Consider the following 16158-nt stretch of genomic DNA (forward strand, 5'->3'; position numbering starts at 1 on the left):
GTTCAAGGTCCAAATGAGAGTTTCAGTGCAAACTACAAACTGTTCAAAGGGCTTTAAACGATTCCAGACGATGAATAAGGGTCTTATCAAGCGAAACGATCGCTCATTTAATAAATAAATAACAAAGTCTAAGTTTTATAAGCTCAAGTGCTCGCCTTGCTCTGTTCTGTGACGCGCGTTCGTGACTCTCCTGTTCATCAAAATGAACAAATCTTTTCCCGAGTCAATTCGTTCATTTTGTTCATTGGATCAACCAAATGACACGAAAAAAGACTTGCTCATTTTGATGAATGAGTTCGAACAGGAGAGTCACGAACGCGCATCACAGAACAGAGCAAGGCGAGCATTTGAGCTTATAAAACTTAAACTTTGTTATTTATTTATTTATTAAATGAGCGCTCGTTTCGCTTGATAAGACCCTTATTCATCGTCTGGAGTCGTTTAAAGCCCTTTGAACAGTTTGTAGTTTGCACTGAAACTGTCTTTTGGACCTTGAACCGTTTGGTCCCCATTGAAGTCCATTATATAGAGAAAATCCTGGAATGTTTTCATCAAAAACCTTAATTTCTCTTCGACTGAAGAAAAAAAAAGACATGGACATCTTGGATGACACGGGGGCGAGTAAATTATCAGTTTTTTTTTTTTGTTTTTTTTTTTTTTTAAAGTGAACTAGTCCTTCAATCTCTTAGAGTTATGAGTTTGGGGTTGGTAAGATGTTTAATGTTTTTAAAAGGGTCTCTTCCATTTATTTGATAAAAAATAGAGTAAAAACAGTGAAATATTATTCTAATGTAAAATGTGAAATATTATTGTAATGTAAACCATCTGTTTTCTCTGTGAATATTCAGTAAAGTGTAATTTATTCCTGTGATCAAAGCTGAATTTATCATCATTACTGCAGTCTTCAGTGTCACATGATCCTTCAGAAATCACTCTAATATGAGGATCTGATGATTGTGAAACTGATTATGATTATTATCAGTGTTGCGGTGTGTGTGTAAACCGTCATAGTTGAGGATTCTTTGAGGAACAGAAAGTTCAGAAGATCAGCATTTATTTGAAACGGACTCTTCTGTAAGATTATAAACACTTTCCATCAGTCGTATGCGCACGTTTTAATGGTGTGTTATATCTATATTTATGGTGTGTTATATCTATATCTATTTATGTCTGTTATATCTCGCTATATCTGTGCATGTTTGTCCCAGATTTGTCCCAGTGAAGTGTGTGTTGATGATGTTGTGTGTGTGGTCTCGTGTTGTAGAGTGTGTCGTCGCCGTGTCCCGTGGACGAGCCGCTGCCCCGAGACTGGAGGAGTTACACGTCTCCACAGGGCCGACGATACTACGTCAACACCGTCAGCAACGGTGAGCGCAAACCTGACACACACACGCGTGCTCAAAACAGTGTGCTAGCGTTTCTCTAGAGTTACCGGGTCCAATGGGGTCCAACGGGTCAAAGGTCAGATGTGAGTTTCAGTGCAGCTTCAAAGTCTCGACACGATCCAGCCGAGGAATAAGAGTCTGATCTACACAAATACACATTTATATACTTTAACCACTAATGCTGGACTTGCTCTCGCTGTGATGCGACACACATTACGTCATCAGGGTGAAAGGTCAAGCGGGACGTAGGCGGAGTGCAAAGACTGAGTCAAGCGCCATTTAGAAAATAAATAAAAATAACGATGTCGGGGGATTTTGAAGGTGGAGGAGAAAATGAGCTTTTTGAACCGGTTCGCGCGTGAACTTTCAACTCCATTACGTAATGCGTGAAGTCGTGGACGTCCAAGTTGAGAATTTGTGTTTAAAAATTCTAGAAATTAGATATCATAAAGTATGATCAGAGCCCGTCTAACGGAGAGCCTCGGCACTTCCTATTAGCCCCGTTGTGGATCATCCTGGTTGCAGTTCCATCAGAATTCCACTGGGGGTGATCATGAGCGAGAGCAGAATGAATGGGAGTCTATGGGGCTAAACGGCTAAAAGTGTCTCTTTCACCTGCTTGTCGTTAAATTAACATCGATTTTATTGTTGATTCCGCAAGTTCAATATAGATTATAGGACAAAAGTCGAATGAACGAGTACTTATGTCCTTTTGATATCTTACAGGTTAGGCCGGATCACGTTAGCATTCTGCTATTGTGTGACGTCATCACAGTTTCGAACGGATTTTTAGAACAGATAAGTGAACTTAAAAATGCAATTTTCAGCTGAGTGTATTATCTTAGAATGCAACTTTCAAATTACTTGACAAAATATTACATCCTGAGAAAAGTGGATTTCTGGGGGTGAAACCCCATTGACTCCCATTCATTCTGCACTCGACCGCGAGCGCCCCCGCATGGACAGAGACGCGTTACTGCAGCCAGTCCACAACCCGGAAGTAACCAGCCAGTGCCGATTCTCTTCAATTAGACGTTCCCTGGCATTACATAAATATTTACCTTTTATTTATTTTCTAAATGGCGCTCGACTCAGTCTTTGCCTGGGTCTGTTCTTCCGCCTACGTCCCACTTGACCTTTCACCCTGATGACGTAATGTGTGTCGCATCACAGCTCCTGCAAGTCCAGCATTAGTGGTTAAAGTGTGTATTTTGTTGTAAATGTCGCTGGTTTGTCTAGATCAAAAACCTTCATTTCTTTCCCACTGAAGACAGAAACACATGAACGTTTTGATGACGCGGAGGAGAGGAAACTATCAGGAGATGTTGATTCTCCTTTAAAGAGCAGATAACTTTGACCGGACGTTGTCTTATCGTTATTGAAGAGCGATTGTTTGTAACTTTAAGGGAACGATCCGTTCGCTGGGAAACTTTTCTTCCGAAAAGAAATCTTGAAGACAATCCCACCGTTTCCTAAAGCTTCAACTGTGCAATACTGTGTGTGATGTCCTCGTGTGAGTCTGAGACAGACGCTGAGTGTGAGTGTGTGTGTGTGTGAGCTGGTACAGGCCGAGCCGCTCGGGACAGATATTCACCATTGTGTCCAAACAATCAGCATTGTGTGGATCAGAACCATCAGTCCGACCACAACAGACTAAAGCCTCTCCGAGTTTCATCACGTGGAGCTCGTGTCCATCGGCTGGAGTGCGGGACTGTGGTCCTCATGTTCTCCAGGTCTCCTGATCATACGTTTAGTTACTCGAAGGTTTAACTGTTGCCGCTTGACATTTAATAAGGAACTCAAACACCCACATGATGAATCTCTGACTTATCCTTTCCATTACTTCACTTGCATTTCCATGGTTGCAACTAACATCCAGGCGTGAGTGTGTGTATGGCAAGCCGTTTTAACTTTTAATCATTCGCAGGATATCAACAATGCCATTTTTTGATATCAAGAATTCAATTATTGATGGCAACATTTAAATTCTTGATATCAAAAAATGGCATTGTTGATATCAAGAATTGAATTGCTGATATCTGTAATTGTATTTTCACTAGTGAAACGTCACCATAGGCTGGCAAGCCGTTTTAGCTTTTATTCATTTCTAGGATATGAATTCTTGATATTAACAATTACATTTTTGATATCAGCAATTCAATTGTTGATATCAAGAATTCATATCCTAGAAATGAATAAAAGCTAAAACGGCTTGCCATATAAATGTCTATTCTTGATATCAACAATTCAATTGGTACTAGTAAAAAATTTAAAAAAATTAAAATAAATCTGAAAATGTATTTCTGATATCAATATTATTTCAAATATCTAAAATGGCGTTCTTACTAACAATCACATTCATGATATCAGAAATTAACATTGTCACTAGTAACAATTGAATTCTTGATATCAAAAATAAAGGTTTTTACTAGTGAGAATAGTATTTCTGATATGCGAAATTGGAATTTCAACAAGTAAGAAATCAACAATTGGTTTTGAATGGTGATATTTCACTAGTGAAAATACAATTACAGATATCAAGAATTCATATCCTGGAAATGAATAAAAGCTGAAACGGCTTGCCGTACAGTCGAGTCGCAGGAACGGGAGTGTTTGGTCTCGCTGTCCTGGTCCAGTCTAGCCAGATTAATGATTACTGGGACGTTATTAACTAATCTGGGTCAGTTACTCATTCACAAACAGCAATAAACACACACCTACACACACACACCTACACACAGTTTAACTTCACAGGAATCATTTCAGCCCTGCTTTCAGTTTGAGTTGAACTTCATTCCGATTAAACAGAGGGTTGTTGTGTTGTGTGATCGCCATGGTAATGCACATATGCCTGTGTGTGTGTGAGAGAGAGAGAGAGAGAAAGTGTCAGAGTATGTGTGAAAGAAAGTGTGTGAGAAAAAGTGTGTGTGCGTGTGTGTGTGTGTGTGTGTGTGTGTAAACAAGAAATAACTCATAGTTTTTCAGAGACGACGTGGGAGAGGCCGTCCAGCACACCTGGAAGCCCGAGAACACCCGTCAAACACAAGAGCTCTCCTCCACCCGCAGGTACACCGATCCGCAGAGAGAGCCAATCAAACGCCTCTCCTGATCTAACCCAACTGTGCAAAGATCTCAGGACAAACCTTTAGTATCTCCAGGTGTAAGTTAGGGTTAGGGTCCCTTCTTGACAACAACAACAACAAGATGTTAAATTTACAGTAAATCAAATATACTGTACTATATATTTTTATTTTATATAAAATATATATTTTACAAAATATTTTTTACTCTAAAATTTCTATAAAATCAAAGCCATAAATCTTATTAAGTTATGTTCCAAATTTGAAGTTGATATCACAAAAATTGAAGTTCGCATGAGATTTTGTTTAGGCATAGTACCAAAAATAGCCACCGGGTGCCATTGAATTCCATTGAATTTAGTCGTATACATTCTGCCTTAACAAATGAATACATTTCTGTCCAAATATCAATTCTGTCACAAAATTTGGAACCTTGAGACTCAAACCTTTCTGACAATATCAGTTTTGTCAAGATTAGAAAAGGTTTTGATCATAAATTATGAAATATAATGACGCCCAAAAGGGGAGGAGCCTGATAAAATAAGTTCCGTTTCTATGGTAACGCAACGTTCAATTATAAAACAGTTTTCACACAATGAATTCTGAGTTTATAAGCTTTCAAATGATACCTAATTTATGATAACTACTGATAATAAAAAGGCGGAAAAAAAAATATTATATTTTAGAGGATAATAAATATAAATATTATCATTTTTAGAGGATAATATTATACTTTAATTTTTTATTTTGTATTGAAAAATACTAGATTATATGTTTTATTATGAACTTTTAACATAAAAACAGAATTTTCAATGATTAAAAGTGGGTGCATCGACTTTTTGTGACAAAGGTCAAAACTCCTGTTATGATGCAGATTTTTTGAGGTGCACTCTTGTCATAAATTCATCAATTACTCTTCCTACATAATTTGTAACACAAAACAGGGGTAGAATATCTATTTAGAAGTAGTAGACCTTTCCAACGATATATAATTTGTCATAATTAGATTAGGATTTAATAGAAATATAGTGAAGTAAAGTTAGGCGTCCCGGTACCGGGACGGTGACAGTTAAGGGGTTAAATCTAGGTAAACTGCACTAAAATCAAGCAAACAAATCTGCTAAACAAAACTGACTGAAATTAGCATAAATATCTAGTCACTAATAAATGCTATTTGATCTTAAAACTAGACAAAAATGCTTAAAACTGTGCAGTTTTTACTTTCTATAAGAACTGAATAATAAAAAATTGCATTAAAACTAGAATATTTTACCCTAAAGGGACTGTGTGTGGGATTTACTCCCATCTAGTGGTGAAATTGTATCTTGCATTCAAACGAATTGTGCTCTCCAGCGCCTCGCTTTTTCACATGCGCGTTGCATCTACGGTAGCCGTTATGGACCAAAAAGCTCTGACAGGAAGTCTTCTAGTAACACTTGGTCGAGTGTTCAACGAACAAACAAACGTTACAGTGTGAATTACTGACTGTGGAAAACATCAACTAATGTAATTAGTATTTATGCCTTCTTTATTCGTCACACAGAAATAAATTACCGTTCGGTTTCACAAAAGAAAGAGGACACACTTCTTCAGTCGCGTCTGTTTCTGTTTATTTGGTAACTTAGTTACAGGACTTCTTTCTAAATGTGATATAAATATGTCCTGTAACTCTCTCGACTCCCAGTACGCCACAGACAGAGAAAAAGAGGAAGCTCCCGCAAAGAAAGTTGCTTTATTTTATTGAAGAGACGAGACGTAGGCTATCTGACAGATAGAATAAAAACATGATTGTGATTGCCTTTATGATTGGTCTGATTTCTTCAAACGTTCACCATGTATATTTTTACCATGCGCAACAATGCAAGAACAGTCATTTGCTCTATTAAAATATATTCTTATCGAATTTCTAGGTTACAGAAAGCAAACTAACGAACCTTGTTTTAGCGCCTTCTCTACTTTACTCAATAGCTGCTAACGTTATTCATCGATACTCTGTTTAAACTTCCACTATAAATGCTCTACTGTCTATATTATAAAATACAAAACCAAGCAAAGAAACAAAGCTTGTAATTAAGACTGTAACATTGACCTGCCTGTCGAGGAGAAAGCTCTTCTCCTTCATTCGCTATCCCGACATTTACTCTTGTTTTTTGTACTCTGCGGTCACGTTTATATTTCGTTCAATTAGGGACTTTGGCGACGAGGATTTCTTCTCCTGTGGCTCGGCATACGTATGATCCGCCATAGAAAATAAAATTGCAATTCAGCTTTTTAGAGTAGATCACCAATAGGTGGCTCTCACCGCTCTGCTCGTCCGCTTCAGTCATGTGACGCTGGCTCTGAACGAAACGCTTTTGCTTAGGACTTTTTGTCCCTCTCTGCTATTATAATTTTTCAAGATGGCGGAACGACATGGAAGTGGACTTACCCGTCCCATGTATATAAAGATAATAAATCCTTAGTTTACGAGGATGATTGGCAGAGGTATTTGTACACCACTGAGGACATAATGATGATGTTAGATAACAAATTACCTAAAAAGTTACACACAGTCCCTTTAAATCTGGCCACTAAAAATAATTATATTTAACCTATTATATGATAATAATGATATTTAACCTTAAATTTGGCTTTTTTAATGTTTTTAAAGATGCACAATAACTTGAAAATGTATGAACATTCTTAAAACAACCCAATAAATTCATGATTTATAGTGGTCACCTGTTTCTGGTGAAATCTCCCTCAAAATGAGCTATAGTTCACTTGCCAAGACTGAAGAAGACCAATTTTCTTGAATTTTTTTAATCTTTCATGGCAAAAAACAAGACTATTTTCTAGAAATAAGATATTTTAAACGGTCTTAGACTTCAGTTTTTGCAGTGCCGACAGAGTTTTGGACCCCATTGCAGATCACAGTAGTTCTCCCGAATCCGGCCACTGATGGGCTAATGGAGCACTCGGCCCTGAGAGCCACACTGCTCTGGCTTTAGGACTCTTGATTTGATTTGCACGGGCTATCAGCATTTGACAATGTCCACCAGCACGTCTCAGTGACAGATGGACAGGATAATAGTGTCCAGCTTGTGGACGGCACGCCATAAAGCAAATGAAATTATGACCCGGCTCAAGAGGAATGAGTGTGGTTGCACACGGATCGAGGGAGGAAACAGTAGACATGTTCATCTCAGCATAAAGCGCGTCTCATTACAAGAAAGATCCTACACTCCCTTAAATAAACCACACAAAAGATTAATTTTAGTGATTCATCAACATACACGAACAGTGTATCCTGATCCTAAACGAATGACTCTTATGAGGTCATTCTTCAAAACATACAAACCAGTGTATTCTGTATTCTGAGTTATGATATTGAGTCAGCTCTTTTTAGTGATTTAAACACATTGAAACTTGTGTTTTTGTCAGTAGTATTAAAAAAAAAGTATAATTATAATATGCTACCCACGCGTTTTCTCTTTAAATATGCTGCGTCAGGTTAGACGTCAATGATGTCTTTATGTTTGTTCATTTTTGAGGGAATTATTCTCTAAAGGGACTGTTGCCTGAAAGCCGATTTATGAGAAACAAACTGTATTCAATTGAAAAACTCTTGTAGCTTTATTACAAACTGATGTGCTTTGTCTTTTCTTTGTTAAATGACATTGTGAGGCTCTCTGAATAAAACTTTTGTTTAAAGATGTTTTCTTCCTGCAGTGAATGGATTTCATGCTAACGACAGCCCGTTGCATCAGACCGAACACTCGCAGGCAGTCGTGCGAAAGGCCAGCACAGATCAACAGGTATTTATTCATCCAGCATGTTCCCCTGGACTACAAATGCACATTTATAGACCTCAACTAATCGTCATCTACATGACATGCATTAAAACAACATTCAGTGGAGATTCAAGCTGATATTCGATGAAATCCCTCGTTCTGTCGTGAACCTCACTATGGCTTGCATAGTCACATGTATTGGCGAATGTATTGGCTACAGCTAGTTCCTGTACCTGCTCTGCAGCAGCAGCAATAATAATCATCATCAGCAGCAATAATAATAATCATCATCAGCAGCAATAATAATCATCATCAGCAGCAATAATAATAATCATCATCAGCAGCAATAATAATCAGCAGCAGCAGCAGCAATAATAATAATATCATCATCAGCAGCAGAAATAATAATCATTATCATCATCAGCAATAATAATCATCAGCAGCAGCAATAATAATAATCAGCAGCATCAGTAATAATAATCATCATCAGCAGCAGCAATAATAATAATCATCATCAGCAGAAATAATAATAATCATCATCAGCAGCAATAATAATAATCATCATCAGCAGCAATAATAATATCATCATCATCATCAACAGCAATAATAATAATCATCAGCAGCAGCAATAATAATCAGCAGCAGCAGCAATAATAATATCATCATCAGCAGCAGAAATAATAATCATTATCATCATCAGCAATAATAATCATCATCAGCAGCAATAATAATAATCAGCAGCATCAGTAATAATAATCATCATCAGCAGCAGCAATAATAATAATCATCATCAGCAGAAATAATAATAATCATCATCAGCAGCAATAATAATAATCATCATCAGCAGCAATAATAATAATCATCATCAGCAGCAATAATAATATCATCATCATCATCAGCAATAATAATATCATCATCATCAGCAGCAGCAATAATAATAATCATCATCAGCAGCAATAATAATCAGCAGCAGCAGCAATAATAATAATATCATCATCAGCAGCAGAAATAATAATCATTATCATCATCAGCAATAATAATCATCATCAGCAGGAATAATAATAATCAGCAGCATCAGTAATAATAATCATCATCATCAGCAGCAATAATTAGAGAAGCTCTAGCAGCAGCAATAATAATAATAATAAACAGTAGCATCAGCAATAATCATCAGCAGCAATAATAATAATATCATCATCAGCAGCAGAAATAATAAACATTATCATCATCAGCAATAATAATCAGCAGCATCAGCAATAATAATAATCATCAGCAGCAGCAGTAATAATAATATCATCATCATCATCAGCAGCAGCAATAATAATAATCATTATCATCATCAGAAATAATAATCAGCAGCAGCAGTAATAATATCATCATCATCAGCAGCAGCAGCAGCAGCAACAGTAATAATATCATCATCATCATCAGCAGCAGAAATAATAATAATATCATCATCATCATCATCAGCAGCAATAATAATAATCGTCATCAGCAATAATAATAATCATCGGCAGCAGCAATAATAATCATCATCAGCAGCAGCAGTAATAATATCATCATCATCAGCAATAATAATAATCATCAGCAGCAGCAGCAGCAGAAATAATAATAATCATCATCATCAGCAGCAGCAGAAATAATAATAATCATCATCAGCAGCAGAAATAATAATAATCATCATCAGCAGCAGAAATAATAATAATCATCATCAGCAGCAGAAATAATATCATCATCATCATCATCAGCAGCAGAAATAATAATAATCATCATCATCATCAGCAATAATAATCATCAGCAGCAGCAGTAATAATATCATCATCAGCAGCAGAAATTTTATAATAATCATCATCATCATCATCATCAGCAATAATAATAATCATCATCAGCAGCAGAAATTTAATAATAATCATCATCATCATCAGCAATAATAATAATCATCATCAGCAGCAGAAATTTAATAATAATCATCATCAGCAGCAGCAGCAGTAATAATAATCAGCATCATCATACCAGATCTATTCCACCAAGACCAAATACATCAACATGATCATATTCATTATCAGGCTGAACATCTTCCAAGAGTTGTCATGATAGAACTAGTTCAAATGAACGCATATTGATTTAGTGAGTTAGTCAACATATGATTAATATATATATATATTCTTGGAGGTCTTATAAACCAATCTGGCAAAGTGTAATGTGATCTGACACCCGAGACGTCTGTAGCCCTCCGCCTCCCCCAGCTCCCCCTGCACACGCTTCATGAGCGCACACGTGTGGTCCTTCTGCTCCTGTCACATGAGGAGAGTGTTTGAGGAACACATCGTTCACCTGCGCACTTCCTCAAGATGCAGCGCACATCAGCTATGAAGGAGATACTTTACTGTCCGCTCTCTCACACACACACACACACATCATGTCTGACGCTCGGTTCTCTCTCTTCTCAGAGTCCCGTCTCCACGTCACCCGTCAGGAAGCAGGAGTGTGTATCCACAGTAACTGTAAGTACAACAGGTGTGTGTGTTCACACTGACAACTGAACCGTGTCTATTGTGCCGTATATCGAGCGAAACACTTGTAGACTGAGAACACATGTGGGCGGGGCTTGATTGTGTCTGTGGGGAACTGATTGGCTGGTTGTGGTTTGCTATTGGCTGATCTCATGTGAGTGACAGGTTAAAGCCCCGCCCACATCATCAGTGAAGAGATGCTGAAGAGGAACTGATCCTGATATGATCATAGCTTGTATTGTGCAACACACACACACACACACACACACACACACACACACACACTGAGCTGAGAGCACATCAGATCGATCCTGAAACAGAGGAAGGCTTCCCAGCGTCCGGCTCCAGTTCATGTTGTGATCGATGTGTTTGTGCTCCGCTGCCACGGCAACATACGCATGATGTCAGAGCCGATCCTCAGTCTGTAACTGATGGACTAACACACACACACACACACACACACACACACACACACACACACTGAGTCATGTTTACAGCTGTAGTTCAGCTCAGATTGATCCTTCAGTCGGTCCACACCTGCGGGAGTTTCTTTCTGCTCAACACAGAAGAAGGGAATCGTGACAGAAGTTTCATTTTTAAGTCAACTATTCCTTCAAGTTATAATATTTTATTTCTGGATGTTCTCTGAACACAGTTTTAAATGTTTAAACGTTTTTTTCCTACAGATGTTCAGACGACATCCCATTTTGCAAACATGTTCAGAGAACAATTAAAAGGAACAACAAAGTTAGACAAACGTCCAACTAAAATGTTTTTGTGTAAATAATGTTTTTTTGGCTCACTTATGTGAAATGATTATAGACCAGATAACTCTATTAATGTCACGATTCATAACCTTGACAGAATTCACTGGGAAACGCTTTGAAAAAAGATTTGAATAATTCTGAAATTAGTTTCGGCATAATTATTAGTGACTGGCTTAGCAGAGAATGACCAGGTCTGTCCATGAGATTCAGCACAGTCATAATGTGTTCTTGAATGGGATTTATTATTGCAGAACTCGTGTTATCCAGACGTGAGTCAGTGATCCTCGTCGTTAACTAATCTTCAGCTGTGAGACTCCATAATCCTGCATTAATGCTGCTGTATTGCGTAAATGATTGTGTGTGTGTTCTGTGTAGAATTCTTTTTTATATAAATGCACACACATGCACGTATATATTTAAGAAATACGTGTTATTTTTATAAAAAAAAAATATTTTAAATTATATATAAATATATGTACATAGTATAGGTACTAAAATATCTAGATGTATGTGTGTGCATTTATATATGAAGAGTTCAGATGCAAAAGCCTCTAAATGCCATTTGAAATTTTCTTCTTTAATGATGATTTTTATCAAACTTGTATATTTAAGTTCAGTGATTTCACTTAAATAGCAATTAATATTGCCAATTAAGTGAAATCACTGAACTTAAATATACAAGCTTGATAAAAATTACCATTCTAGAAGAAAATTTCAAATGGCATTTAGAGGCTTTTGCATCTGAACTCTTCATATATAAAATAATTATACACAGTACACACATATTTTGGAAACAATTAATCGCGATTAAAGTGAAGTGAATTGAAAAGTAAGAATGAAATCGACTGCATGCAATGGAATGAAGTAAATAGTAAATGTTCCAGAACGGTGTTGCTTTGGCTTATTATAATAATGAACTTGTTTAGAGAGAAACGGCTGTAAGATGATGACGACGGCGGTCTTCTCTTCCACTGACAGTAACGCGAGTCGTGAGAGAGGAACTACTTTAAGGCCCTCGGGTCGTCTTCAGGTCCCCAGAAATCTGAGATCCTCCTTTAAACACACACACACACTGCCATCGAGACAACTTCCTGCCACATAACTTGGATGTTTGCTGACATAGAGAGCAGAGACGTGTATTTCCCATCATGCACCAATGACTGAGTCCTGTGTTTCAGACGGTAAATCTTCATGAGAAACGTGTTCTCTCTCTCTCTCTCTCAGGAGGATCAGTGTGAGGAACTTAAGATCGTTGCACAACCAGTCGCTGCACACACTTGTTGTGTTTATCCAGAAAAATCGGATAAACCAGAAGTGAGACATGGTTGCAATATGAGGGCAGCTGTGGGCATTTCCTCATTCTGTGTGATGTGAATGATGAGCAGAATTGAAACATTAGGCAACATGAGGTGTTGGTATGACCACACTGCTGACAAGCAAAGGGGAATTTTCATTCTCCAGCAATGAACACACACACACACACACACACACACACACACACACGTCAGTGGCAGCGTCAGACTTGAGAAGACCGCTTGCATCCATGAAATATGGCTATGAGAGCAGGCTTTATCTTCTCGGTCTGCAAGCATCGTGGAGGATGGTTAACATTGTTTTATTTCAGGTTATGATATTCACATGACAATAATGTACTAAAAATTGTACTGTTTTTCCGTTGTGTTTTTGACTATAATCACTGTATTCTGCTGTCCGCCAGTAGGTGGCGATGTCACTCTGTACAGAAACATTATGAACACGTGACACGCGTGCGCTGTTCTCACACATTTATGTTTTTGACATTTACGATGTCAGATCGCGGTAACGTTTTCAAAACCAAACCCGTTTTCAAAAGACGGTGTTTTCATCGTAAATGAACGTCCAAAACGCACACAGAGTTTTACCGTTCTTGTTGAAAAACCTTCTGAACCTTCATGAGCATCGAGTGAGATGGTCAGTAGATTTGTGTTTACTTCTTCTGTGTTGAAAGTGCGTTGACAGCTGGTTTTGTGAGTGTTAACACTTCGCTTCAACAGTTCTCGAGTCTGTTTACAGTCCCACACACTTCATAGCTTTAACTCTTAAACTAAACAACTAAAAAAATACAACCATGTTGACATCACATGACCAGCTTTACCCTTTTCAAACTATGTTAGCTTTAACTATGTTATGACAAAAATATGCCTGTAAAAATACGTTTTTCCACTTCTGAGAGATGTTCTCCAACCAACAACAGATAAAATCAAGTCCATGATCGAGAGAGTGACACAGCATGTAAATAATCAAGTTAATATTAACTTACATTTCAGTCACAATATCTCGTATGAATGATTCGATGACTCACTCACCAAGTCAGTCGTCTGTTTCGTTCCTGAATGAATCAGTGTTGTTGAACGAATTCCTTGAATGAATGATTCGATGACTCACTCACCAAGTCAGTTGTCTGTTTCGTTCCTGAATGAATCAGTGTTGTTGAACAAATTGCTTGAATGAATGATTCGATGACTCACTCACCAAGTCAGTTGTCTGTTTCGTTCCTGAATGAATCAGTGTTGTTGAACGAATTCCTTGAATGAATGATTCGATGACTCACTCACCAAGTCAGTTGTCTGTTTCATTCCTGAATGAATCAGTGTTGTTGAACGAATTCCTTGAATGAATGATTCGATGACTCACTCACCAAGTCAGTTGTCTGTTTCATTCCTGAATGAATCAGTGTTGTTGAACGAATTCCTTGAATGAATGATTCGATGACTCACTCACCAAGTCAGTTGTCTGTTTCGTTCCTGAATGAATCAGTGTTGTTGAATGAATGATTCGATGACTCACTCACCAAGTCAGTCGTCTGTTTCGTTCCTGAATGAATCAGTGTTGTTGAACGAATTCCTTGAATGAATGATTCGATGACTCACTCACCAAGTCAGTTGTCTGTTTCGTTCCTGAATGAATCAGTGTTGTTGAACGAATTCCTTGAATGAATGATTCGATGACTCACTCACCAAGTCAGTTGTCTGTTTCATTCCTGAATGAATCAGTGTTGTTGAACGAATTCCTTGAATGAATGATTCGATGACTCACTCACCAAGTCAGTTGTCTGTTTCATTCCTGAATGAATCAGTGTTGTTGAACGAATTCCTTGAATGAATGATTCGATGACTCACTCACCAAGTCAGTTGTCTGTTTCGTTCCTGAATGAATCAGTGTTGTTGAATGAATGATTCGATGACTCACTCACCAAGTCAGTCGTCTGTTTCGTTCCTGAATGAATCAGTGTTGTTGAACGAATTCCTTGAATGAATGATTCGATGACTCACTCACCAAGTCAGTTGTCTGTTTCGTTCCTGCATGAATCAGTGTTGTTGAACGAATTCCTTGAATGAATGATTCGATGACTCACTCACCAAGTCAGTCGCCTGTTTCGTTCCTGAATGAATCAGTGTTGTTGAACAAATTCCTTGAATGAATGATTCGATGACTCACTCACCAAGTCAGTCGTCTGTGTCGTTCCTGAATGAATCAGTGTTGTTGAACGAATTCCTTGAATGAATGATTCGATGACTCACTCACCAAGTCAGTCGCCTGTTTCGTTCCTGAATGAATCAGTGTTGTTGAACGAATTCCTTGAATGAATGATTCGATGACTCACTCACCAAGTCAGTTGTCTGTTTCGTTCCTGAATGAATCAGTGTTGTTGAACAAATTGCTTGAATGAATGATTCGATGACTCACTCACCAAGTCAGTTGTCTGTTTCATTCCTGAATGAATCAGTGTTGTTGAACGAATTGCTTGAATGAATGATTCGATGACTCACTCACCAAGTCAGTCGCCTGTTTCGTTCCTGAATGAATCAGTGTTGTTGAACAAATTGCTTGAATGAATGATTCGATGACTCACTCACCAAGTCAGTTGTCTGTTTCGTTCCTGAATGAATCAGTGTTGTTGAACGAATTCCTTGAATGAATGATTCGATGACTCACTCACCAAGTCAGTCGCCTGTTTCGTTCCTGAATGAATCAGTGTTGTTGAACAAATTGCTTGAATGAATGATTCGATGACTCACTCACCAAGTCAGTTGTCTGTTTCATTCCTGAATGAATCAGTGTTGTTGAATGAATTGCTTGAATGAATGATTCGATGACTCACTCACCAAGTCAGTTGTCTGTTTCGTTCCTGAATGAATCAGTGTTGTTGAACAAATTCGATTGATATGGGATTTTGAAAGTAATTAGTAATTGAAAGTAATTAAATACTTTTTAGAGAGAGTAATTAGTACAGTAATCTGATTACACTGTTGAAGAGGTAATTAGTAACTAGTAATTAGTTAGTTTTTTAGAGTGACTTACCCAACACTGGTTGGAACTGTGGACTGTCCCCTTGTTTATTTGTCCAAATGAGCCGTTAATGATCCTGATTATACTGGACTGAAGCTGATGGTCTTGACTGAGGCATGTCTGTGTGTAGTGTTGTGTGTTGTGTCTGTCGGTCCCTGATGACGTGTGTGTCTCGTCTGTGTAGATAAACTGCGTGACGTTCCCTCTCCCGCTGCACATGTCGGAGCAGCAGCTGCTCAAACCCGACGAGTGGAGCTACTGCGATTATTTTTGGGTAAGAATGTCTCTGAAAAACACAAAGATAGTTTCAG

At 37.9% G+C, this 16158-nt stretch overlaps 1 protein-coding gene across 2 annotated transcripts in view; it reads left to right on the forward strand.

Annotated features, from left to right (window-relative positions):
- gas7b (growth arrest specific 7b) overlaps window positions 1-16158 on the forward strand; it is a 38271-nt gene that overhangs the window by 7489 nt on the left and 14624 nt on the right. The window contains exons 2-6 of one of the 2 annotated variants that reach the window (XM_039653807.2): window positions 1265-1367; window positions 4371-4451; window positions 8177-8262; window positions 10689-10742; window positions 16032-16121. In XM_039653807.2, the coding sequence (XP_039509741.2) occupies window positions 1265-1367; window positions 4371-4451; window positions 8177-8262; window positions 10689-10742; window positions 16032-16121 (414 nt within the window). The remainder of the gene's footprint in view (window positions 1-1264; window positions 1368-4370; window positions 4452-8176; window positions 8263-10688; window positions 10743-16031; window positions 16122-16158) is intronic. The other variant, XM_039653809.2, reaches the window with a different exon arrangement.

The sequence above is a fragment of the Pimephales promelas genome, chromosome 17 (genome assembly GCF_988280905.1).
Source record: "Pimephales promelas chromosome 17, fPimPro1.hap1.1, whole genome shotgun sequence".
Lineage (NCBI taxonomy): Eukaryota > Metazoa > Chordata > Actinopteri > Cypriniformes > Leuciscidae > Pimephales > Pimephales promelas.